The 23,430-nt window shown below is 44.7% G+C and overlaps 1 protein-coding gene across 1 annotated transcript; it reads right to left on the bottom strand.

The window, feature by feature from the left end:
• Window positions 1-3,244: 3,244 nt before the first annotated feature.
• Window positions 3,245-14,836, bottom strand: prorsd1 (prolyl-tRNA synthetase domain containing 1). The gene is made up of 2 exons (XM_085981363.1): window positions 14,700-14,836; window positions 3,245-6,650 (listed from the first exon to the last, which is right to left on the bottom strand). Exons 1-2 carry the CDS (start codon window positions 14,781-14,783, stop codon window positions 6,222-6,224), a joined length of 513 nt encoding a protein of 170 aa, XP_085837489.1. The 5' UTR covers window positions 14,784-14,836; the 3' UTR covers window positions 3,245-6,221.
• Between the last annotated feature and the right edge of the window lie 8,594 nt (window positions 14,837-23,430).

Genomic DNA, 23,430 nt, shown 5'->3' with positions numbered 1-23,430 from the left:
GCAAGGCTCACATCCGTCTCTTCTGTCAGGAGTACGCGAAGGGGTCGACCAAGAGGCGGGAGGCCCGGGTCGGGCGGTTGGAGAAGGAGGTGCTCGACCTGGAGTCCCGTCTCGGTCAGGTCGTCGAGGACCCGGCCCTGCGGAAGGTGTACGAAGAGAAGAAGGGCGCGCTGAAGGACCTGCAGCTCGTCGGGTCCCGAGGCGCGTACGTGAGGTCGCGGATCCAGCTCCTGCGGGACCTGGACCGCGGCTCCCCCTTCTACTCGCTGGAAAAAAGACGGGGGGTCCGTAAGCAGCTCTTGGGGCTCCTGGCCGACGACGGATCTCTGGTCTCGGATCCGGAGGGAATCAGCGCGGAGACCCGCGCCTATTACGGGGCTCTGTTCTCTCCGGATCCGTCCAGCGAGGATGCGCGCAGAGTTTTGTGGGAGGACCTGACGAAGGTTGGCCCGGAGGGCGCCGAAAAATTGGACGCTCCGCTAAGTCTGGCGGAGCTGACCGGCGCCCTCCGCCAGCTCTCTAGGGGAAAGTCCCCGGGGCTGGACGGGCTGACCGTGGAGTTCCACAGGGCGTTCTGGGACGTCTTGGGGGGCGACTGCGCGCGGGTCCTGGGGAAAGTTTGGCGACCGGGGAGATGCCCCTCTCTTGGCGCAGGGCGGTCATTGTCCTGCTGCCTAAGAAGGGCGATCTCCGCCTCCTTAAGAACTGGCGCCCGGTCTCCCTCCTCAGCACGGACTATAAAATCTTTGCCAGGGCCATGTCTGCTCGCCTTGGCACCGTGCTGGCCCACATGATCCACCCCGACCAGTCCTACACAGTCCCGGGCCGGACCATCCACGATAACATCCATCTGGTCCGGGACCTGGTCCACCACTCCCAGAGGGCTGGTCTGTCGGTCGCCTTCCTTTCCCTGGATCAGGAGAAGGCGTTCGACAGGGTGGATCACGAGTATCTCTTCGGGACTCTGCGCGCATTCGGGTTCGGGACGCATTTCGTCGCCCGGATCCGACTTCTGTACGCCACCGCGGAGTGTCTGATTAAAGTTAACGGGTCCTTGACGGCGCCCCTTCGCTTCGGGAGGGGGGTGCGTCAGGGATGCCCCATGTCCGGTCAGTTATATGCCATTTGCGTGGAGCCTTTCCTGCGCCTCTTGCGGAAGAGGTTGACGGGACTGGCTCTGCAAGGGCCGGGCGTGGAGGTGGTCCTCTCGGCTTACGCCGATGACGTGCTCCTCATGGTCACGGATCCCGCTGACTTGCGGAGGATGCGGGAATGCCAGCAGATTTACTCGGACGCATCCTCCGCCAAGATCAACTGGGAGAAATGTTCCGGACTCCTGGTGGGTCAGTGGCGGGTGGACTCCCTGCCGGAGGAGTTCAGGCCTTTCGCCTGGAGCACCACGCACCTCCTCTATTTGGGAGTCTACCTTAGCCCTGCCGAGGACGCTTGGCCGGCGAACTGGCAAGAGCTGGAGGCCAAAGTCACCGCTCGCCTAGGACGCTGGACAGGACTGCTCTGAGTGTTGTCCCACAGGGGTCGAGCGCTGGTCATAAACCAGCTGGTGGCCGCCATGTTGTGGTACCGGTTGGTCACTTTGATCCCTCCCCCTGCGTTTGTCGCCAAGATTCAGAAGAAGCTCATCGACTTCTTCTGGGACAAAAGGAAGCACTGGGTCTCTGCCGCGGTTCTGTGTCTCCCGCTTAGGGAGGGCAGTCAGGCGCTGGTGTGCCTTCGCACCCAGGCTGCGACTTTCCGCCTTCAGACACTGCAGAGATACCTGTACGTCGAGAATCCTCCGAGATGGTGTGCGCTGGCGACGTTTTTCTTCCGCCAGCTGCATGGCCTCAATTACGACACGCAGCTCCTGTTTGCGAAAGTGGGCAGCAGGCGTGCCGGCCTGCGGGAGCTGCCTGTCTTCTACCAGGAACTACTATGGGTTTGGAACTACGTCGCTTCCAGGCGGAGCTCTCCCCCGTCAGGAGCGGCGGCTCTCCTTCGGGAGCCGCTGCTCAGGAATCCGCACCTCCACGAACACGGGTTCGGGCGGCTGGCGGAGGGTAGGGCTGTGGCTGGCAAGGTGACCAGAGTCGGGGACCTGCTCGATGGCGGAGGAGCGGGCTGGATGGCGCCGGAGGAGCTGGCGCGGCGCCTGTCCTGGGCCAACGTCCGGCTCGCGGTCGAAACCATCGAATCGGTAAAAGCGGCACTGGGCCCCGACTCCACTAGGTGTATCGAGGCGGCTCAAGCACGTGGGGCGATCCCGTCCGAGCTTACCCCCGTTCGGACGGAATTCCTCATTGGCGCCCGGCCCCGAAACTCCCCTCGGGAACCGGCGCCTCACAACTTGAGCCGTCTCGAGGAAATACCCTCCGTGCCTTTTCATTCCGCGCGGAGGGGTTTCCTGTACGGGCTGCTCCTGCACACTCTCCACTTTGACATCTTCGTCTACCGTCCGGACACGCCTTGGCGTGGCGTTTTGCCGACCGGCGGTAGCGGAGGTCCCCAATGGAGGGCTCTCTATGCGGGAGTCCTCCCTTGTTCCATCGGGGACATGGCCTGGAGGGTGTTGCACGGAGCGGTCCCGTGCAATAAGGTTTTAAGTAGGTTCACGGACTCCCAGGCCGCCTGCATTTTTTGCGGCCTGGAGGAGTCCGTGTTTCACGTTTATATGGATTGTGAGAGGTTGCAGCCCCTCTTTCACTACTTGAAGGGGCTGCTCCTCGATTTTTGGTTGCACTTCAGTCCCACGCTCTTGATCTACGGTCACCCGGTGCGGAGGGGAGCGGACAGGTTGGAGGACCTCCTTGTGGGCCTGCTCCTGGGCCTGGCTAAAAGAGCCATCAATTGGTCCAGGCAGCGGGCGGTCGAGGGGGTCGTCCAGCCGGATTGCCTGCATCTCTTCCGCGGCCATGTTCGCGCCCGGGTGGCCCTGGAGATGGAGCACACGGTGTCCGCCGGTGCGCTTGAGCATTTCCGCGACCGATGGGCGCCGCGGGGACTGGAGTGCATCATCAACACAGAAAACCAAATTTTAATTTGATTTGTTAAGGTTTAGTTGAACTTTTGTTTATTTACAGTTGAATTGGGTCTTTTTTGGGTCCAAATAAAAGAGTACCCTCTGTTCAGTAAATACCTGTTATTATTGTTCTCCTGCAGTCCGTGTATTATTTATACTCGGACACCACAGTCACCACTGTAGGAATGGCTAGATTCCTAACTAAAGGACTGAGGTCGAGTCAGTCTATCAAACAAACGATGTTTAATACTAATCAACAGAATTTAAAACGAAAACATAGGAGAACTACATTACAGGTCTGTACTCTTTGCTGGCTCCACGAGGACTGGCTTGGGTGGCTCCCCAGCCTGACGTCATGATGTCATCCTGCCGCTGGAGGATCATGTGATCAACGTGATGACGTCATCGCGTTTGGTCTCATTCTTAAAGGGACCGCGCTATGTACATGCAATGATATGAACAAAGATACCGATTCATTCTGTAGCTAATAATTTGTTAAAGATAATTATGCACATTAGATCAGAGTCCCCCTGGTGGCTCCGCCACAATATATTAATTGTTTGAACTATTTGTTGCCTACCCATATGTGAAGAAAGTGTAAATGTGTGCTACTACAGCTTCAATAACACTTCTTACAATTGCGTAATCTACTGCAGTAATGATGGAGTGCTGCATTGTCGGAGGTGCTATCTTTTGGATGAGGCATCAAACCAAGTCCCATCTGCCTATTCAGGTGGTCGTAAAGATCCCATGGCATTTGAAGTGCAGTAGGGGCTTTTTCGTGTGTACCAGCCAACATTTATCCTATAATCAACACTACCAAAACAAATTAACTAGTTATTCATCTCATTGCTGTTTGCATGATCTTGCTGTGTGCTAAATTGGCTGCCATGTTTGCCAATATAACAATTGAGACTACATCTAAAGTAATTCACTGGATGTGAAATGCTTTAGCACTTCTTGAGCATGTGACAAGGTACTATATAAATACAAGTTTTCTTTCTTTCTTGATCACTGTCTAGTGACCCCTGCTGGCTACTGGTGTCTGTCAGACTCAACCTCAGTTTGATAACCTCCCCTCCATGATTGAATAATTTGTCCAGGTTTCCACAGGAAGAATAGCTACTTGGGTGACATGTCAGTGAGTTGTCAATGTTAGTGGAACTGTATCCCAGCATCAGCCTTCGCATTCAGCTTCAGGAGAGGAAACTGGAGGCAGTGGAAACAAAAAATTTTGAAAGTTTTTCTCAAGTTCATAACAATACTTATTTCACTCATTTAGTCCTTACTACTGTATTTCACAACATAATGAAATTATATTAAAAAATCAGATTTACTTGAAAAACAAGTTGGTACATTATTTCACCATAAAAACAAGAATGGAAACAGCTAGAATACCTTTCTTGGCCCTGCATACAGAGGTACACAGAAACATAGAAGATAGGAGCAGGAGTAGGCCATTCGGCCCCTCGAGCCTGCTCCGCCATTCAATGCGATCATGGCTGATCATCCAAATTCAGTACCCGGTCCCTGCTTTCTCCCCATATCCCTTGATCCATTTAGCCTTAAGAAATATATCCAACTCCTTCTTGAATATATTTAATGAATTGGCCTCTACTGCCTTCTGTGGTAGAGAATTCCACAGGTTCACCACTCTCTGGGTGAAGAAATTCCTCCTCATCTCTGTCCTAAATGGCTTACCCCTAATCCTTAGACTGTGACCCCTGGTTCTGGACTCCCCAACCATCGGGAACATCCTTCCTGCATCTAGTCTGTCTAGTCCTGTTAGAATTTTATAATTTTCAATGAGATCCCCTCTCATTCTTCTAAACTCCAGCGAGTACAAGCCCAATCGACCCAATCTCTCCTCATACGTCATTCCTGCCATCCCAGGTATCAGCCTGGTGAATCTTCGCTGCACTCCTTCCATGGCAAGAACATCCTTCCTCAGATAAGGCGACCAAAACTGCACACAATACTCAAGATGTGGTCTCACCAAGGCCCTGTACAACTGCAGCAAGACATATTTGTTCCTGTACTCAAACCCTCTCGCTATGAAGGCCAACATACCATTTGCCTTCTTAACCGCCTGCTGCACCTGCATGCTTACCTTCAGCGACTAGTGCACAAGGACGCCAGGTCTCGTTGCACTTCCCCTCCTCCCAATCTATTGCCATTCAGATAATAATCTGCCTTCTTGTTTTTGACACCAAAGTGGTTAACCTCGCATTTATTCACGTTATATGGAACAAGAAGCCGAAGAAGACCAAGGGAGCGCTAGATAGACAATGTCAAGAGTGGCTTGTTACATAAAGGGATACAGATGACTGAAATGGCCAGGCTAGTTCAAAACTGACAACACTGGAGTGAATTCATTCAGCCCAATCGTTGCTCTGAGCTGACGAAGAGAAATTTTGTAGTACAGTAGTAGTAAAACATAAGCTCAGTTGTCTTAATTTTATTAGCATAACAAATTTATTTTTAGTGCTAGGTTACAAAACTAAAATAAGCCCAGTTTTGCAATGCTTTTAGACATGGGCATTTCACCTGATACTTGGGTTTGAGTCGCCACTGAATGCTGACTGTTCTCAGTTCAATTTCAAACATAGGCCTACAGCACAGAAATTTTCCTAATGTGGCACTAAAATTAAACTCACTCAAAAAGTTCCAAGTTGGATATTGTGAAAAATGGAAAGCTGTCACACTGAAGCACCAGGAGATGCTTTTCTGAGGTTGGAGCAGAGGCACATGTTTTGGGAAAGAGTAGAGAGACTTACTCTGCATCTAATTGTGTTTAATCTGACTTGAGACTGCTTGATGCCAACACTATCAAAAATGGAAATTCTTCTAATTCCCCAGCACTAAACATCTTCACCTCGTGCACAAAAATTTCACAAAACCTTGTACTATGAACATTTAACTGGAGAAGCAAAAAATCTGTCAAATACATTGTAAGCAATTCTCTCCATCTCATATATTTATACAATTAGTGGTAAAAGACATGATACAACAGGTAATCAATGCATCCGAGACTGTGGCACTCTTCCATTAATACAAATGTGAGAACGCATGCTAAAACTTAAAAAAATATTTAGTGGAAGTATTTAATACAATGAAAGTAATGGCAATTTCAAAAATGTTATTGTAAAAATTTGGATACATCCAGCCAGCTGCAATTCTGTTTATTTAAGCTTTTGTTTACATTTTAATCAAAATTCAGAATTGTGGGTTCATGTCCTGTTTCCTTTACAAAGTGCAGGAAGTCGACAGGCTTTATACCCATAGTGGCTGAATTAATCATTGGGTGAAAGTAGATTCTTTCATGTCCTCCATCCACAAAGTTTGAATCCAACACAAATTTTACATCCCCTTGTTTATCACAAAACAAAGCAAGTGGTGTTGCACAACCTTGACCAACTTTTAATTTTTCCAGCATTGTCCCTTCATCTGCAAAGCGCAGATTTCCACTTCCAGAACCCAGCTTCTTTGCTAGTTCATTCAAGTTGACTTGTCGGTTGTATAGGACCGTCACTAACCACAAGCATTTTTTCTTCTTGTCTTTAAGAAACAAGTTCTTACTGTGTGCCCCTTTAAGGTGTTGTACATAAGGCATCATAGCTTCAACTGTGAACACCTACAAAAAAAGAACAAGAATAAAACTTCTAAATTAAAAATAATTTAGGCTTTGTGGGATACAGCAATCAATTCTGTAAACCAAGTAGTTCTACAGGTAAGTTGACTGATTATGGAGTCATATATATTATTAAATATTAAGAATTTTATGTCTGCATTCATTTCCTGTCAACTAATTGCCAATATAATTTTTTTATATCCACATTTATAATGGAACCTGCCTAAGTAAACTTATTACACTGTATTAAGTCTTATTCCAGTGGAGGGGCTGGCAGAAGAGTGTAATTACAGTATGACAAGTTTCCATTATAAATGTGGACATAGGAATTTATAATAATGGGAATATATAAAAATAAGAACCGAATGTAGGACTTTAAAATTGGGACTGAATTATGTTTGTTCACCTTCATCCAATTATCACCTGAAGATTTACACTTGTTCTCGAATCCCTATGCGCAATGCCTGGAAGATCGACCAATTATATATTAAGATTCTTATGTGGGCCATTGAAAATGCTATGTAATCATTTCCTATGGAAATTCTAATGGAGAAAAAGTCTATGCTTATCTGTTACATTTCACTGTAGGTGACAATCTACTCAGATTTCCAATGTTAATCTCATCACTGATCTGTCATGGTTCCCTGTACCACCACAACAAATTGGCTAAGTGAGTGGGCAAAAATCTGGCAGATGGAGTTTAATGTGGGAAAATGCGAGTTTATCCACTTTGGTAGGAAAAATATCAAAGCAAATTATTATTTAAATAGAGAGAGATTACAAAATGCTGAGGTACAGAGGGATCTGGGGGTCCTTGTACATGAATCACAAAAAGTTAGCATGCAGGTACAGCAAGTAATTAGGAAGGCAAATGGAATGTTGGCCTTTATTGCAAAGGGAATGGAGTATAAAAGCAGGGAAGTCCTGCTACAACTGTACAGGGCGTTGGTGAGACCATACCTGAAGTACTGTGCACAGTTTTGGTCTCCTTATTTAAGGAAGGATATACTTGCATTGGAGGCAGTTCAGAGAAAGTTCACTAGGTTGATTCCTGAGATGAAGGGGATGTCTTATGAAGAAAGGTTGAGCAGGTTGGGCCTATACTCATTGGAGTTTAGAAGAATATGAAGGGATCTTATTGAAACATATAAGATTCTGAAGAGGCTTGACAGGGTAGATGCAGAGAGGATGTTTCCCCTCGTGGGGGATTCTAGAACTAGGGTGCATAATTTCAGAATAAGGGGGCACCCTTTTAAATCGGAAATGAGGAAGAATTTCTTCTCTCAGGAGGTCGTGAATCTTTGGAATTCTCTTCCCCAGAGAGCTGTGGAGGCTGGGTCATTGAATATATTTAAAGGTGGAGATAGACAGATTTTTGAACGATAAGAGAGAGTCAAGGGTTATGGGGCGCGGGCAGGGAAGTGGAGTTGAGGCCAAGATCAGATCAGCCATGATCTTACTGAATGACGGAGCAGGCTTGAGGGGCCGAATGACCTCCTACTGCTCCTATGTCTTATGTTCTTATGTAAACTTCCCAATTACTGAAATGTGTGTTTGATAGAGGCATAGACACACAGATAAAGAGAAAGGGCTTATACAATATATTTGAATTTGAGAGGAAACAAAGCTTCTTTTAGGGAAAATGATAAGAGGGGAGGAAGGAAACAGGTTGAGAGTGAGGATAGGGGGTCATCTGGCTTCTTGCCACCGACCCTCAAATGGAGTGAGTGATGGAAGGTGAGGTGAGTGAGTGGGAAGATTCAGGAGTTGAGCAAGTAGTTCAAAGAGGACGAGGTGGGAGTGGCAATGGGAGTGAGGCGGTGATAGGAAGTGAGGGGGTAATGGGAAGGCAAAGGGGTAGGTTGGAAGTGAGGTAAAATGAGTGATGGGGGAGGAGGGGGATTGCCTGGGGCTGCAGGCCACATTTTCCTTGCAACTTCGACAGGAAAATGCAGCCTGCAGTTTTCAGTGGTAACTTTCCCTGACACACCATCCACACAAAAGGAAAGAAAAAGAGAGATGTGGTGAAGAGGGCAGATAGCAGCAAAAAGAGTTAGGGAGAGAGAAGCAGAAAAGTAAGAAAGAGACAAACAGAAAAGGAGAGACAGAGAGAACCAGCAACACGAAAGCAACAGAAACGGTAAGAGAGAGACTATGGGCAGGATTTTCATTGGGCCGTGGAGGCGGGATTGGAGGCATGTGGGAGGTTAAAATCTCGAAATCGGAGGGCACGAACCCATCCCGCCTCCATGCCAGTTTCAAAGGAGGCGGATACCCGACCTGTGCTGGGACCCGCCTCCCCGAGGCGGGAAGGGGATTAGTGCCAATTAACTACCTGTTAAGAGGCAGTTTTTAGCCTAATCCCTACTTTAATTGATGAAGCTCCAAACCACGCCAAGTTAGCGAGGCGGGCTGTCGGGCTTGGAGGATTCAAGATGTCCAGTGTTCAGTGTGCATGAGTTCAGAGGTAAGTGTGTTTGGTGTGTGTAAAGTGTTTAAAGAAGTTTTACTTACATTTACTTACCTTTACAGCCTTCCTTCCTTCAGGTCTCGGGAGTCCCTCATCTCACCGGCGCAGAAAGCAGAATGGCCGCGAGCTGTCAAAAGTTGCAGCATTCAGCTTTCTGTTCTGGAGAGATCTCTATATCAGCCTGAGAGGAAGGAATTAACTTGGAGTACAGATTGTCAGTGTTTGACAGCTTCAAACAGCTGTCAAATGCTGATATTTCATCTGTCAAAAGCTTTTGACAAATGAAATGTCAATTTGTGACGTCACCTGTTGCCGGGTGGCCCTTAATTGGCCTGCTGAGCCCACTGGGCGGGCTCAACAAGGTCAATCAAGTGAAAATCGCGTGGGTTGGCCACAACTCGATGGAGGCGGGACTACAACCATGAAAGTTGTAATCCCGCCTCCTACACGCCTCCTCAATCAAAATCCAGCCCTATATTCTCTGACTGACTGTGCAATGCCACAGGAGATGAACTAGTCAAATTAATCTTCTCAGTGGTGTTCAGTGTTTTATTAAGAGCTGTATTGCTTAACACCAACATTTAAAAGTCAATGTGATGGGGGAGGAGGAAAGTTTTTCAATGTATTTACCCCACTAAGGGTCCCATAGTGTTCCTTTTTAAACAGTTTTTCTTTCTGTGAGCAATTGGCTTTCAAGCAGCTCTTCAGTAGAGCCTAGCTGATGAGCACATGGTAAAAATGAGCATGTTCCTCTAATAGTAGATGTGGATAAAGGGCCTGGCTGGTTTTTCTGTACAACACACACATTTTGAGATTGCATTAAAAATAAAAACTGCCGCAAATTGATCTTTAACTGAACATTGGTATGGTAGAAGCCACATATCTTGAATGGTACTGGAAAATATATCAACCCATGACAGTTTAAGTGAATCTTGAAGAAAGGATGTGACAGGTGACTTGGGAAGAGAGTCAATCAGAGGTGGCATCAACTTTTTCCAATTACGCCAAAATCATGTTAGGTTCGTTGTAACACTTTTTTATGCTGTTTATCCTCGATACTAGTTTGTCGTTCTTCCTTCGATATTGAAGAATATCGTCTCACTTTTTGCAGTGAGTTCTTTGATGACTGACGAGATCTATTTTAGCTTTTATAGATATATGAAGAGAAAAAGATTGGTGAATTCAAGCATAGGTCCCTTGCAGTCAGAATCAGGGGAATTTATAATGGGGAACAAAGAAATGGCAGACCAATTAAATACATACTTTGGTTCTTTCTTCACAAAGGAGGACACAAGTAACCTCCCAGAGATGTCGGGGAACATAGGGTCTAATGAGAGGGAGGAACTGAATGAAATCAGTATTTGTAGGGAAATGGTGTTAGGGAAATTGACGGGATTGAAGGCCGATAAATCCCCAGGGCCTGATAATCTACATCCTAGGGTACTTAAGGAAGTGGCCCTAGAAATAGTAGATGCATTGCTGGTCATCTTCCAAAATTCTATAGACTCTGGAACAGTTCCCATGGATTGGAGGGTAGCTAATGTTACCCCACTGTTCAAAAAAGGTGGTAGAGAGAAAACAGGGAATTATAGACTGGTAAGCCTGACATCGGTAGTGGGGAAAATGCTAAAGTCCATTATAAAAGATGTAATAGCAGAGCACTTAGAAAACAGTGACAGGATCAGACAAAGTCAACATGGATTTACAAAAGGTAAATCGTGCTTGACTAATCTACTGGAATTTTTTGAGGATGTAACTGGTAGAATAGATAAGGGAGAACCAGTGGATGTGGTGTATTTGGACTTTCAGAAGGCTTTCGATAAGGTCCCGCATAAGAGATTAGCGTGTAAAGTTAAGGCACATGGGATTGGGGGCAAGGTACAGACTTGGATAGAGAACTGGCTGGCAGACAGGAAGTAAAGAGTTGGAATAAATGGGTCTTTTTCTGAGTGGCAGACAGTGACTAGTGGGGTACCGCAGGGATCGGTCCAAGGACCCCAGCTAGTCACAATATATATTAATGATCTAGACGAGGGAACTAGATGTAATATCTCCAAGTTTGCAGACGACACAAAGCTGGGTGGGCATGTGTGCTGTGAGGAGGATGCAGAGAAACTCCAGTATGATTTGGACAGATTGGGTGATTGGGCAGATGCATGGCAAATGCAATATAATGTGGATAAATGTGAGGTTATCCACTTCGGTGGCAAAAACAGGAAGGCAGATTATTATCTGAACGGCAATAGATTGGGAGAAGGGGAAGTGCAACGAGACCTGGGTGTCCTTGTGCACCTTTCGCTGAAGGTAAGCATGCAGGTGCAGCAGGCGGTTAAGAAGGCAAATGGTATGTTGGCCTTCATAGCGAGAGGATTCGAGTACAGGAGCAAGGATGTCTTGCTGCAGTTGTACAGGGCCTTGGTGAGACCACACCCTGTGTGTGCAGTTTTGGTCGCCTTATCTGAGGAAGGATGTTCTTGCCATGGAGGGAGTGCAGCAAAGATTCACCAGACTGATACCTGGGATGGCAGGAATGACGTATGAGGAGAGATTGGGTCGATTGGGCTTATACTCGCTGGAGTTTAGAAGAATGAGAGGGGATCTCATTGAAACTTATAAAATTCTAACAGGACTAGACAGACTAGATGCAGGAAGGATGTTCCTGATGGCGGGGGAGTCCAGAACCAGGGGCCACAGTAAAGATAAGGGGTAAGCCATTTAGGACAGAGATGAGGAGGAATTTCTTCTCCCAGAGAGTGGTGAACCTGTGGAATTCTCTACCACAGAAGGCAGTAGAGGCCAATTCATTAAATATATTCAAGAAGGAGTTAGATATATTTCTTAAGGCTAAAAGGATCAAGGGATATGGGGAGAAGGCAGGGACAGGGTACTGAGTTTGAATGATCAGCCATGATCTCATTGAATGGCGGAGCAGGCTTGAGGGGCCGAATGGCCTACTCCTGCTCCTATCTTCTATGTTAGCACAGAATGAGTGTCTGCAGATTGATCAGTGGCTCCCGGATACATCAGGTTGGGAATCTTGATTTTTTCAAGTGAGACTTCCTCAGCTGGAGTTGACATTGAGCATCAGCAATGTGGTGGGCCTTATATTAGGAGGTGACTTCATGGATGGTTTTGCACCATGCTTTCTTATATTGAGCACGTTGTTCCCACTCACGGACGTCTATTTTGCACTGTTTCAGAGTCACTTTAAAGCAACAGATAACGGGAAGTAATTAAGGGATTCACCCACAAAATGCAAACTCGGTATTAGAAAGTTTGCTTTAATGATTGGTTATCTGTCTTTCAGTGCACCTCACATACCCTCATGCATTCTTTGGCTGGTGGCACTCAGGAAAGGTAACTAAAAAGTGCTCATCTATGTAATAGAGCACATAATGTTGATGTGGATGCATTATGACATCTCTGTTAAGCCCAATCAAGTTTTGCTTATTCCGGTTGATAACATAACCTACTTCAATATATTACAAAGTGTTACAAAGTATTTACAGCACAGAAACAGGCCATTCCGGTGTTTATACTCCACACGAGCCTCCTTCCACCCCGCCTCATCTAACCTCATCAACGTTTCCTTCTATTCCTTTCTCCCATATGTGCTTATCTAGCTTTCCCCTAAATCAGGGGTGGGCAATTATTTGGGCTGGAGGGTCACTTAATAAGTTTTGGTGAGCTGTTGAGGGCGGCACACCAATGTTTCCCCTAAGGTGTGCGGTCGCGCACCAATCGCAAGGTCCCGCGCAGGCTACTCACCAGCTCCTGCTGCTGGAACAGATACCACACGGCCGTGCAGCAAATTTAAAGGGACCGCGCACAAAAAAATTAGAGGGAACATTGCCACACATGTAAAATGAATTGTGGTAACAACAGCTACCATTAACATTTGTTATGACATTTATTGTATAAAGAACCCTTCATGTCCTTTCCGCACTTAATAAAAATAACACTTATTAACAGGCTAACGAACAGGATACGGGTTTATGAGTCACATTGAAAAGTGCACGGTCCGTTTATTCCAAATGGTCTAAATTCATTCTTATAGTGGAAAATGAGAGATCGATTCTGCTTCCACTGGTAAATATAAACAAGGTATAAGGCACAATCCAGGATAAAATAATTTATACAACCTTTAAAAATTGCACATGAAAGTGCTACTTTGATGCTTCTGAAATCTCGCTAAGAAATAATTAGGTGACTCAGAAAATGATTTATACTGCAAATTGCGCCCCAGATCACCCATCAAATTGGGCCTGTTCATGGTCAATGTACTATCACTCCTGAGTAAAGCCAAGACGCCTACAGAGTTTGCGGACTTGAGAATGGGCACAAGTAAGGCACCATTATAATACACATTTCTTCCCCGAGTGCTATTTATTACTGGGACTGGCCAATGACATAAATCTCTATAACCCACTTCCAGTCATGACAATAAACTTAAATTGTTCATGGTATGGGGAAAAGGGCTTAAATTAAAAACAGTGAATACAATGTCCAATATACCCGGGTCCATTTAGTAATGCCTCCACTATGCTAATTAAGTGGGATAATATTAAAATGAGTGAATAATTATGCAACAATTAATAACCCCACTCACGGTCATTGGTGAGAGCAAAGTGTTAAATTGGTAAATTTGAAACAGGCCTACTCATAGTGTTGATCATCACTCCCACTTCTACCCTCCCAATAATTTATAAACATATAAATTCCGATAGTAGTCAGATACCATCTTAAATACACAAAATGTAGTGTAAAATAGTAAAATCTTCTGTTACTAAATGATTGATCGATCGATTATATGATCGATCGATTATATGTTGTACTGTAAGTCTGAGTGGCTGTTTGGCAGAGCAACTCGAGTCTGCGGGGCCTCTGACGCGAGAGGTGTTCTCTTTAATGTACTGAGTATGGGAGCCCGAAGCTACGCAAGGCCTGAACTATAATTGCGTGCTATTACCTAGAGTCTTTATGCTCCAGGATCCACTCCCGTGTCTAAGACGGCGATGAGAACGCCCCTTGCCATCGCACTCTGGGTACCGGGAAGTAAAGGCGCTTTAGTAAAACAGTCATCAAGATGAGCAGCTCGAGCTCCGGCTCGCATTCTATTTCTGTCCCGTCTAGCGGCCGGACAGAATGAACTGACGGGCTGGATACGGCCCATGGGCTGTATTTTGCCCACCACTGCCTTAAATGCATCTGTGTTATTTGCCTCAACTACTCCTTAGGGTAGCGAGTTCCACATTCTAACCACTCTGAGTAAAGAAGTTTCTCCTGAATTAAATGTCTCATTGGGTTAACAAAAACAGCTGCATTTCTTTTAAAGAGCATCCGTTCCATGAAAACGCGTTTGAATAACTTTTAATGCACCCACTTCCTCTGATTTTTACTAAGTTTAGGCTTCTCCTCCGGTTTTAGCCGCTCTCTGAGGTACTGACACGATGCGATCGCCCCCCGCCACCGCTCCGACCGACTGTCTAGCCTGGGTGCCAGAGTCGCTGCTCAGTTACCGCCGTTCCAGTTGGAGCTCCGGGACTGAGCGCACTCCTGCTTCTCCTGATCCGCTCACTCACCTCGGGATGTTCCTCACACACAGTCTCGATGTTCAGCCCTTTCAGATAATCTTCCAATTCTTTCCGCATCTCAACCGAAGCCATTTCCCTGCTCTGCCTGCTGCCCCCAGCAAAATACCACGTCTCAGCTGCACTTCCCAGCCACATGCGGCAGGATCGCACTTCCCTGTATTACTCAAAGCCTTCATTTAGGCCTTTAATTCCATGTTTCCATATTTTATTTTAATGCTGTCCTCTGAATGAATAGTTTTTTTTTTAAAAACAGAAACAAAAAAACACTGGAGAAGCACAGTAGGCCAGTCGGCATCTGTGGAGGGAACAGAAACCGAGGCCCTGTCTGCTCTCAGGTGGAGGTAAAAGAGCCCATGGCACTATTTCGAAGAACGGGAGTTATCCCCATGTCCAAACCAATATTTATCCCTCAATCAACATATCAAAAACATTATCTGGTCATTATCACATTGCTGTTTGTGGGAGCTTGCTGTGCACAAATTGGCTGCCACGTTTCCTACATTACAACAGTGACTACACTTCAAAAGTACTTCATTGGATTTAAAGCGCTTTGGGACATCTGGTGGTTGTGAAAGGCGCTATATAAATGCAAATCTTTTATTTCTTTTAACGTTTCGGGCGTGGACCCCAGGTATGGGCAGGTAGGATTCATCCTTCAACCATGAAGGGTGTAATAAGGAACCATAATTGCAAGGGCTACTTCAAATCAGACGCAAGGCTAGCCCCATCTGAACAACAAAGTGTTTATTTTTACACAAACTTTTCTCCCAATACCTATTCACCACTTTCTCCCAATACTTCCTCCAGGTAAAACTTGTGCTTCCTACACAAACTCCAAAAACTCTGAAACTGCTCTGTAGTTGGAGCACAGAAATCACATTGCTGCATGTGAAATTTTTGAACATTGCGTGGCATTTTAAATTTTTTAATTTACATCAACAGAAACAATGGCCAGAATGTTCCAGGGTGTCGAGTTGGGTGGGAAGATTTTTTTTAAATTTTTTTTATAAACAGCGGGTCGGCAACCCACTGTCAACCCGCAGCAACGCGCCTTTCCTGATGTCGGGTCTGTCAGCGCTGAGCAGACCAGACAGGCAGCAGCAGGCAACCCAATTAAACTCATTATAATGTACCGAACAGACCATTAACAGGCTTTTTTAACTTACTTTTTCACTTTAACTTCATGGCCACGGGAGCCACGCTGTTCGGGGACCATGGCTGTCAACCTGAGGCGGGAGTTCAGTGGCCATTGCTCCAGCTGATTACTTGACAGCTTCAAAAGTACAGTAAAAGCTCCCATCTGACAGATCATCACTTGCCTCAGCCACAAGCTGTTTCTCAGTCCATTTCCAGCACAGATTCTGTGGACTTTCCACTTTCCACTCTCCATCCACACTCACCTCATTGGAAGAACTCTCTCACCATTGATAGAATGCTTCTGTCATCTCTACTTCACCTGCCATCTATTCCATCAACATGGGTGCCCTTTATATTGTCTCACCTTGGTCCTCAGAATCCAACCACGATCAGCCCCAACACCAGCAGTATCAGTCACACCAGCAACACCAACCTTCTCCGCAATCACCTGATGCTGCACAGAACAGAGGTCATCAGCACCCAAGCACATTGCTGCCCAGGAGGCCAGGGATGGCATCACCATAGCCAGATTTACTTCACTTGACGTTGTACACCCTGACTGTCACATGATGTGCCAGGTTGGCACTACCCCACACCAACACCATAAAGCATCCCTACAATGCCCAAGCCATTCCTTTCACACTCATCACCATTGCAGAGGGGTACCGTTATGTCTCATCATTCACTGCAACTCACGAAGCCACTTCCAAAGGTGCACACAAATCTGTCCAAAAATGCAAAGTGTTGAAAATAAAGGTTTCAATGTTTGACAACACATTAACAGAAACTTTACACGAACATTGCATAAAACACCCAAGTGCCTACCCTTGTGTGTTGTTAGTTGGTATGATTGCACTAGGATGAGGGCGAGTGTGAGATGGGGATGTGATAATGTAGATAGCGAGAGAGGGATGGATGGAGTGCAAGGTAAGTTGGTGTGAGTAAGGATGTGCAGGAGTAGGGTAAGGAAGGCAGAGTGATGGGGATGTGATGAGAGGCACAGGAGGATGAAGGTGAGTGTGGCTTTGTACTAATGTTTTGTGATCTAATGAGATAATTGAAAGGTTTGTGCCACTGCACCCAGGTCCTCCTGACGACATCCCTGTTTGTGACCTCCTCTGCAATGTGCAACCAGGCTGCGTTGGTCTCCTGGGGAGGTCTCTTCCACCCATCGGAAGGGTAGACAACCTCCCTGTGTGCTGTGACTCCCTCCATAAGCATATGGAGGGAGTCATGGGAGAGTCTGGGTGCAGCCCTCTGCCTCTGTGTAGTGCTTGTCAGTGTTTGCAGCACTTTAATGCTGTAGAACACTGACAGCACAAACGTCAAAAGAAAGTTGGCCATGGTCTCTTTAAGGAAATCGGCTGATGATGCGTCATCATGAGTGACATCACCAGACCCGCTTCCTCTAATTGGACCGGGAAACACGCTGGGCGGGCTTAACAAGCCCCATTGAGGTAAATTCATTTCTCAGAGCGGGATGGAGCCAGCAGTGGGGCCGCGACCCGCCACTGACATCGCCCGCGTCGGTGAGGAAAATCTGGGCTATTGTGTTCCATTTGATCTCTTTCTCTGCTTTTGCAAATTCAACTTTCTTAATGGAAGTTGTATCTGGTGACACCTCTGTACCCATTTCTCTTCTGAAACATAAATATATTTTATTTACAATAATGGCAAGTTGGTTTTCCTGACAGTTCCTGTGTGTTGTAATTTATCACTTCCATAGCTAAGCCAGTTTCACAAAGTCTTAAAAGTCAAATATTTTTCTCACAGGTGTTTCTTGTGAATGAATTCACTCTTCAGCTCACAGAGAAAACAATCTTGTGGAGCATCATTTAAAAAAGTAGCAAACTAGCAATAAATGTTAGGTTTTTAAAGCAACAAAATTAAGTGGAAACACTCTCCCTTTCATTCTAATTACGTTTGCCAAATCTAAACTGTTCCACAATCACAATGGGATTTGGTCTGTTGTGTGTCATCATAATCTGAATCATTTTCTTTTGGTTTTTCAGGGCTTACTAAGTTTTTTTTTTAAAGAATCCACAAACTTGAGGCTTGGTAAGATTGCTACTTGTGTGTGCAGTACTGTTATGTCACAGCATGCATACTACAGTCTATCAATTAGAGCTGTCAAATGTTAAACTGCAATTCCATAAATTAAACAGGATTGCAAGGGACACTTTATGTTGCACACTACATTACAAGGGAGGAATGTATTTTTTTAATGGATGGGGTTCACATGACTGGACTGGGGACCAGCATGCAAAATGGATCTGGTAAAAAAAGCAGAGAGGATTAACAAAGATGGCCCGGATTTTCCTCTCACTGTTTCGCCATTCATCTCACGTACAATTGCCCAGAGAGAATTTTGTGGGCTTGTTAGTGGAGACTTCCAGTCATCTGGCATCTCTACAGGGGACCAATCATCCAGCGACCTCTACAGGGGACTTGTGGCGTCTGTGAGCAGGCAAAGCAACAGTGAGGCTCTTCAACCAATCAGATTGAAGAATCCTCATTCAGCCACGTAGAATCTAAACCAGGAAATAAAAAAAAACAGGAAATATAAATTACATTTAAATCATGTACAGGAAGCAAAATAAAGATTGGGAAATATAGATGCAATTAAGGGAGAGAGACAGAATACTTAAAAAAAATTAATGTCAATTTTTATTTTTATTAAATCTCCAACATTCATTTTCTTCTGAGGGAATGAGACTCCACACTTGTAAACTTAATTTTTCAGGGCCAAAGAGGTTGTTCAGCAGTAATTATCACTTGTTATGCCATTAAAAAACTCACTTACTCCTGAATGCACTAGCCCTGACTTTTTCAGCCATTTTTAGTGTGTAATTTGTAGTGGGCAATTACCCCAAGTTTATGCCATTACAGTGATTTCAATGCCAAGTCTATAGGTGAGGACTGCAACAGCGAACCCTGTAGAGGAGCAGGGTATCTCTGACAGCAACTTGTGGATTTCCACGTTTAACTGCGCATGTGTGGATGCCAGAAGTTGCGGTCAGATTTACCCTGTAATAATGGTGAACGCTGATAGCCTCACTGTTACTATTACAGCAAAATCCAGGCCGATGTACCTGTAAAGATTGTGTTCAAGGGTGATGCCGTCCCTTACAGCGTGAATATACCCTATTAAGTTCCATTCCTAATACTTCCCAAGGTGAATGAAAAAAAGAATAAAATAGATGGGATTACTGAGGAAGCTGCTGAACCTACGGAATGGTGCATACCAACTGTATCATTTGTAAAATGAAATATGTTCCAGGGAAAGAGTTCATTGTAACAGAAATTCTATCCAAGAATCTGACTGAAAATACGAACAGATCAGATACTGATATTGAGATATAAGCATATGTGGAAACAGTAAAGGCCAGCAAGCCAACATCTGGAGAGAGATTTACAAGTACAAGAAAAACAAAATCTACAGGCAGAAAACTTCAACTGGCTATCAAGTGTACTAAAGATGGGTGCCTTAAGTATCTTCAAAGTGTAACTGATACATTGAGCGAATATTATACTGTACTGAACTCTCAGTAATGAATGGCTTTGTAGTGTGCCAGAACAGGATGGTACTTCCTGCAACAATGATGCAAAGTGCTTGATGACATCCATTGTGGATGTCAAGGATTGATAAAATGCCAGGAAACAGCAAATTTATCTTTCTAGTGGCCAAGCATCAGCAAGACTATAAGAGAGAAAAAGTGTTCGTGTGAATTTTGCTACATTAATAAACCAACTTAAAGAAAAGAACCGCTGATGAACACCATTACAAGAACAACCTTGGCAGAAGATTGCCGTGGATTTGTGTGAGCTCAGGAGGCAAAATATCCTGTAGTTCATGAATATTATTTGATATTTCTTCAAATAGCCTATTAAACGATAACCAACATAATGTCAGATGGTACACAGATGCTTTCTGACCAACATCATGTTCTTTTTGAGAAAATGACATCCTAAGTGGACGTTGGAAAGCCCTATCATATAGTGGGTCTACACTTCCACAAAGTCTTCAATAAAACTTGGAGTTGGATCAGGAATTGGTTGAAAGGGAGGAAACAGCGAAACTAGTTAAGGGAGTAATGACGGGCTGAGGAAATGTACTGCATGGTTTTCTCTATGGATTGGTGCTGAGTCTCTGTTGTTTCTGATCCCGACAGGTAAGGACAACCCAAACTCCTTTTTTCCCCAACCACAAACCACTTCATTTGCCCTCCCTCCCCTGCCCCTTCCATGTTTGCCTACTTAACAAGAGTGACTGCAGTTCAAAAATAATTTATATGAAAAATGCCCTAAAAATTGCCTTGAATGTGTCCCCAAAATGGAGTCAGTAATCAGAAACTATAAAAAAATGAATGCTAATTAAAACCATGAATGCTTATGTGAAATGAAACATCAAGGCCACAGGCTTGGAAATAGGGTGTAAAGAGATATAACTATGTTACTTCTTATCTGAAAGTATGTAAGGCTCTTTGTTAAAAATAAACTGAGAAGTCAGGATAGTGAAAGTGCCACCTGGCATTCCTGCATTCTGATGCTTCATTAACCTGAGGTCATCATGGTACTAACTAGGCTGTGTGAGCTAATTGACACCTAAAGGGTGAACTCTCCTGATACACGTGTTATTCAAATTGGTTAATTATAATATTGAGGTTGGTTTCTTTGAAAATCAAGGATATAAGATGATGTTTTGACACTAAAAAAAGAGAGCAATAGAAGTTTGTATTAGATGTATAGTGGTAGAAGCTTTTGGTTAGTTTTAAGTTTCACTTGGTAGTACTAAGTATTACAGTGTAAGAGTTCTTTGTCTAGTGTATGTAGCAGGGCGTCTAAGACAAAACGTGCATCTCCATAAAAGACAAAACATGCATCTCCGAGCGAATCATCCCTCATCTTCTTGAGGGAGGGAGAGAGAGATCAGGGAAGATAACATTTAACAGCTGTACTGGCCAGATACAGGCAGATATAAGTGTGTCCATTCGTCCAGATATAGCTGCCAGCATGGAAAGTGAATTTACCCAGGAGGGGGCAACCCAAGAGGAACAGATATCATCTCCACGGCAGGGGCTCATCACTGATGTCTCAGAAGGCTAATAACATCATCCCAGAGGAAGGCAAGGCAATTCAAGGATGAGGTTGTATAAGTTATCATAGAATCATACAGCACAGAAGGAGGCCAGTTGGCCCATCGTGGCTGTGCCAGCTCTTTGAAAGAGCTATCCAATTAGTCCCACTCCCCTTCTCTTTCCCCATAGCTCTGCAATTTTTTCCTTTTTAAGTATATATCCAATTCCCTTTTGAAAGTTACTATTGAATCTACTTCCACCACCTTTTCAGGCAGTGAATTCCAGATCAAAGTTCTGGAAACATTGCTAACTATGAACATATAGACTTTAATCTATTTAATAAACCGGCTGTCTAATGATGTTAATTTGTCAGTTATCTAAGGTGTCTAATCATAAATTAATCTCACCATTTTATATCAATTTCAGACACTGATCTTAACTATCAAATTATATTCAGCAAGGCATTTAACACTCAATATCGAAGTTTAAACACTTCTTACTATGATTATAAAGTTAATAAAGAAACATTAGTTCATGATTTTATTGTCTGGCTTGTTTGATGATTTGGTAAAAAAGGGTTAACTCATTCATTAGGTAGCTTGAGTGTATCCTACTGGAAGGTTGTTAATAATGTAACTGTTAAATTAATCTGAACTGATTGATGTAAGACAGTTTGACAAGCCAAATATAGGCATCAATTTCTCCTAAGGCATAGCCTGGGTGATAAACCTCACATGGTTCCTTACTGAGGAGTTACACTGGATTTGTCTGGGTCTCTTGATAAATATTCTTATCAGGGTACCGATCCCAGTGTTCCTACAATTGTATAGTGTAGATAAAGGCACAATGATAGATGTGGATATGTGTGTGTGTGTGCGCGTGTGTGTGTATATATAGAGATTTTTCAGAAGGTGTTTGATAAAATGCTACATAAGAGGTTTATTACAAAAATAAGACCTAGTATTAAAGGAATATGGCTGTTTAGACAGAAGGATAGCTAGAGGAAAGAAAGCACAGAAAGGGATAAATATTTTTGTTTTTCAGATGTGGGTAGTGGTATTCTCGGGGATCTCCACTGGACCCTGTTTGCTTTCTATTTATGAGCGTAGGCATCAGAATAATTATATAGAAGTTTTCTGATCACACCAAATTAAGGGCATGAAAAAGAATGAGCAAGATTGCAGGAAGACGTAGATAGGTTAATGGAGTTGGCACATAGATGGCAAATGCAGTTCATTGCAGAGAAATGCGAATCACAGAATCTTACAGCACAGAAGGAGGCCATTCGGCCCATCATGCCTGTGCATTTGGGATAAACATGAGCAAAAGAAATTATACTCAACAGTAAGGCTGCGATTTTATTAATGGAGGCAGGTTGGGTGCGGGTCAGGTGGCTTCCGGCATCCAGTCCCGCCCCCAGCTGCATCCGCTCCACAGATGTGATTTTGCCTTGATTGACCTTAAGCCCGCCCTGCGGGCTTGCCGGCCAATTAACAGGAAGTGGGCCAGATGATGTCATTTGATGACGCATCATCAGCCGGTTTCCTTAAATTTTATTTTGACAGTTAATTTCTCAGTGTTTGACAGCATTGAGGTGCTGAAAACACTGACACTGACAATCATTGCACAAAGGTGAAAACTCTTGCACCCAGGCTATCCAATGACTCCCTCCATAGGCTGGAATAGATGGCAGCTGCAGGTGAGGTGACAGAAGCGATCTGTCACTGGTGAGAGGTTCTCCCAATGAGGTGGCACTGAACATGGATTTAAAAACTTGTAACCTAAAGAAATCTGTAAATGTATTAAAAATGCAGTACCCAACATTTTCTTTCACCTGAGACTCACCATGTGCAACATTGGATCCTTCACACCAGTTCTGCAGCTGTCATCAATCCAGAAATATTACAGCAGACTCACAACACGCCACACTTACCTGGCGTGGTGTCCGGACGTTGGGAAACCAGAGCCAGAAGCGGCAAAATTCAAAAATAGGCTGACAACTACTGGCAAGTACCTGTTAATAGGCAGGTAATTGCCTTTAATCCGCTTCCTGTCGCTAGGTGTCAGGTCCATTCGCAAATCGGGGACCCGACACTTGAGAAAGCTGTTTGGAGGCAGGATCGCAACCTGCCGTCAATCAAAATGATTTTAACCTATGACCCGACTCCAAACCCGCCCTCTGAGCGCCAGCAAAATCGTGGCCCAAGACTAAGCAGTGTAGTGAGATCTAGGGGTGTAGATACATAAAGATAGGAATTCAAGCAGAAAAGGTAATAAAACAAAAGAACAGCATTCTCGGTTTTATATACATAGAGGCATTGAATATAAAGGCAAGGAAATGATGTTGAAATTGTACAGGATATTGGTTAGTGCACATTGGTTATCCCATTGTAGGAAGGAGGTTAAGCCCATACAAAGGGTACAATGAAGATGCACTAGAGTGATACCAGGAGAAGAGGTTAAAATTAAAAAGAAAGGCTTGAAAAACTGCTCTTTTCCCCCCA

Source organism: Somniosus microcephalus, chromosome 3 (assembly GCF_052327205.1).
Source record: "Somniosus microcephalus isolate GS21.2 chromosome 3, FLI_Smic_1.0, whole genome shotgun sequence".
Taxonomy (NCBI): Eukaryota; Metazoa; Chordata; class Chondrichthyes; order Squaliformes; family Somniosidae; genus Somniosus; species Somniosus microcephalus.
Note: the sequence above shows the minus strand (reverse complement) of the source record. Positions and strands in the feature narration are given on the sequence as shown.

Bases quoted from the DNA above. Each gene is read 5' to 3' on its own strand.
- prorsd1 (XM_085981363.1), bottom strand. From the start codon at position 14,783: ATGGCTTCGGTTGAGATGCGGAAAGAATTGGAAGATTATCTGAAAGGG. The intron at 6,651-14,699 runs GTGAGTGAGCGG...CTTTTTTTGTAG, and splicing joins TGTGTGAGGAACATCCCGAG to GTGTTCACAGTTGAAGCTAT.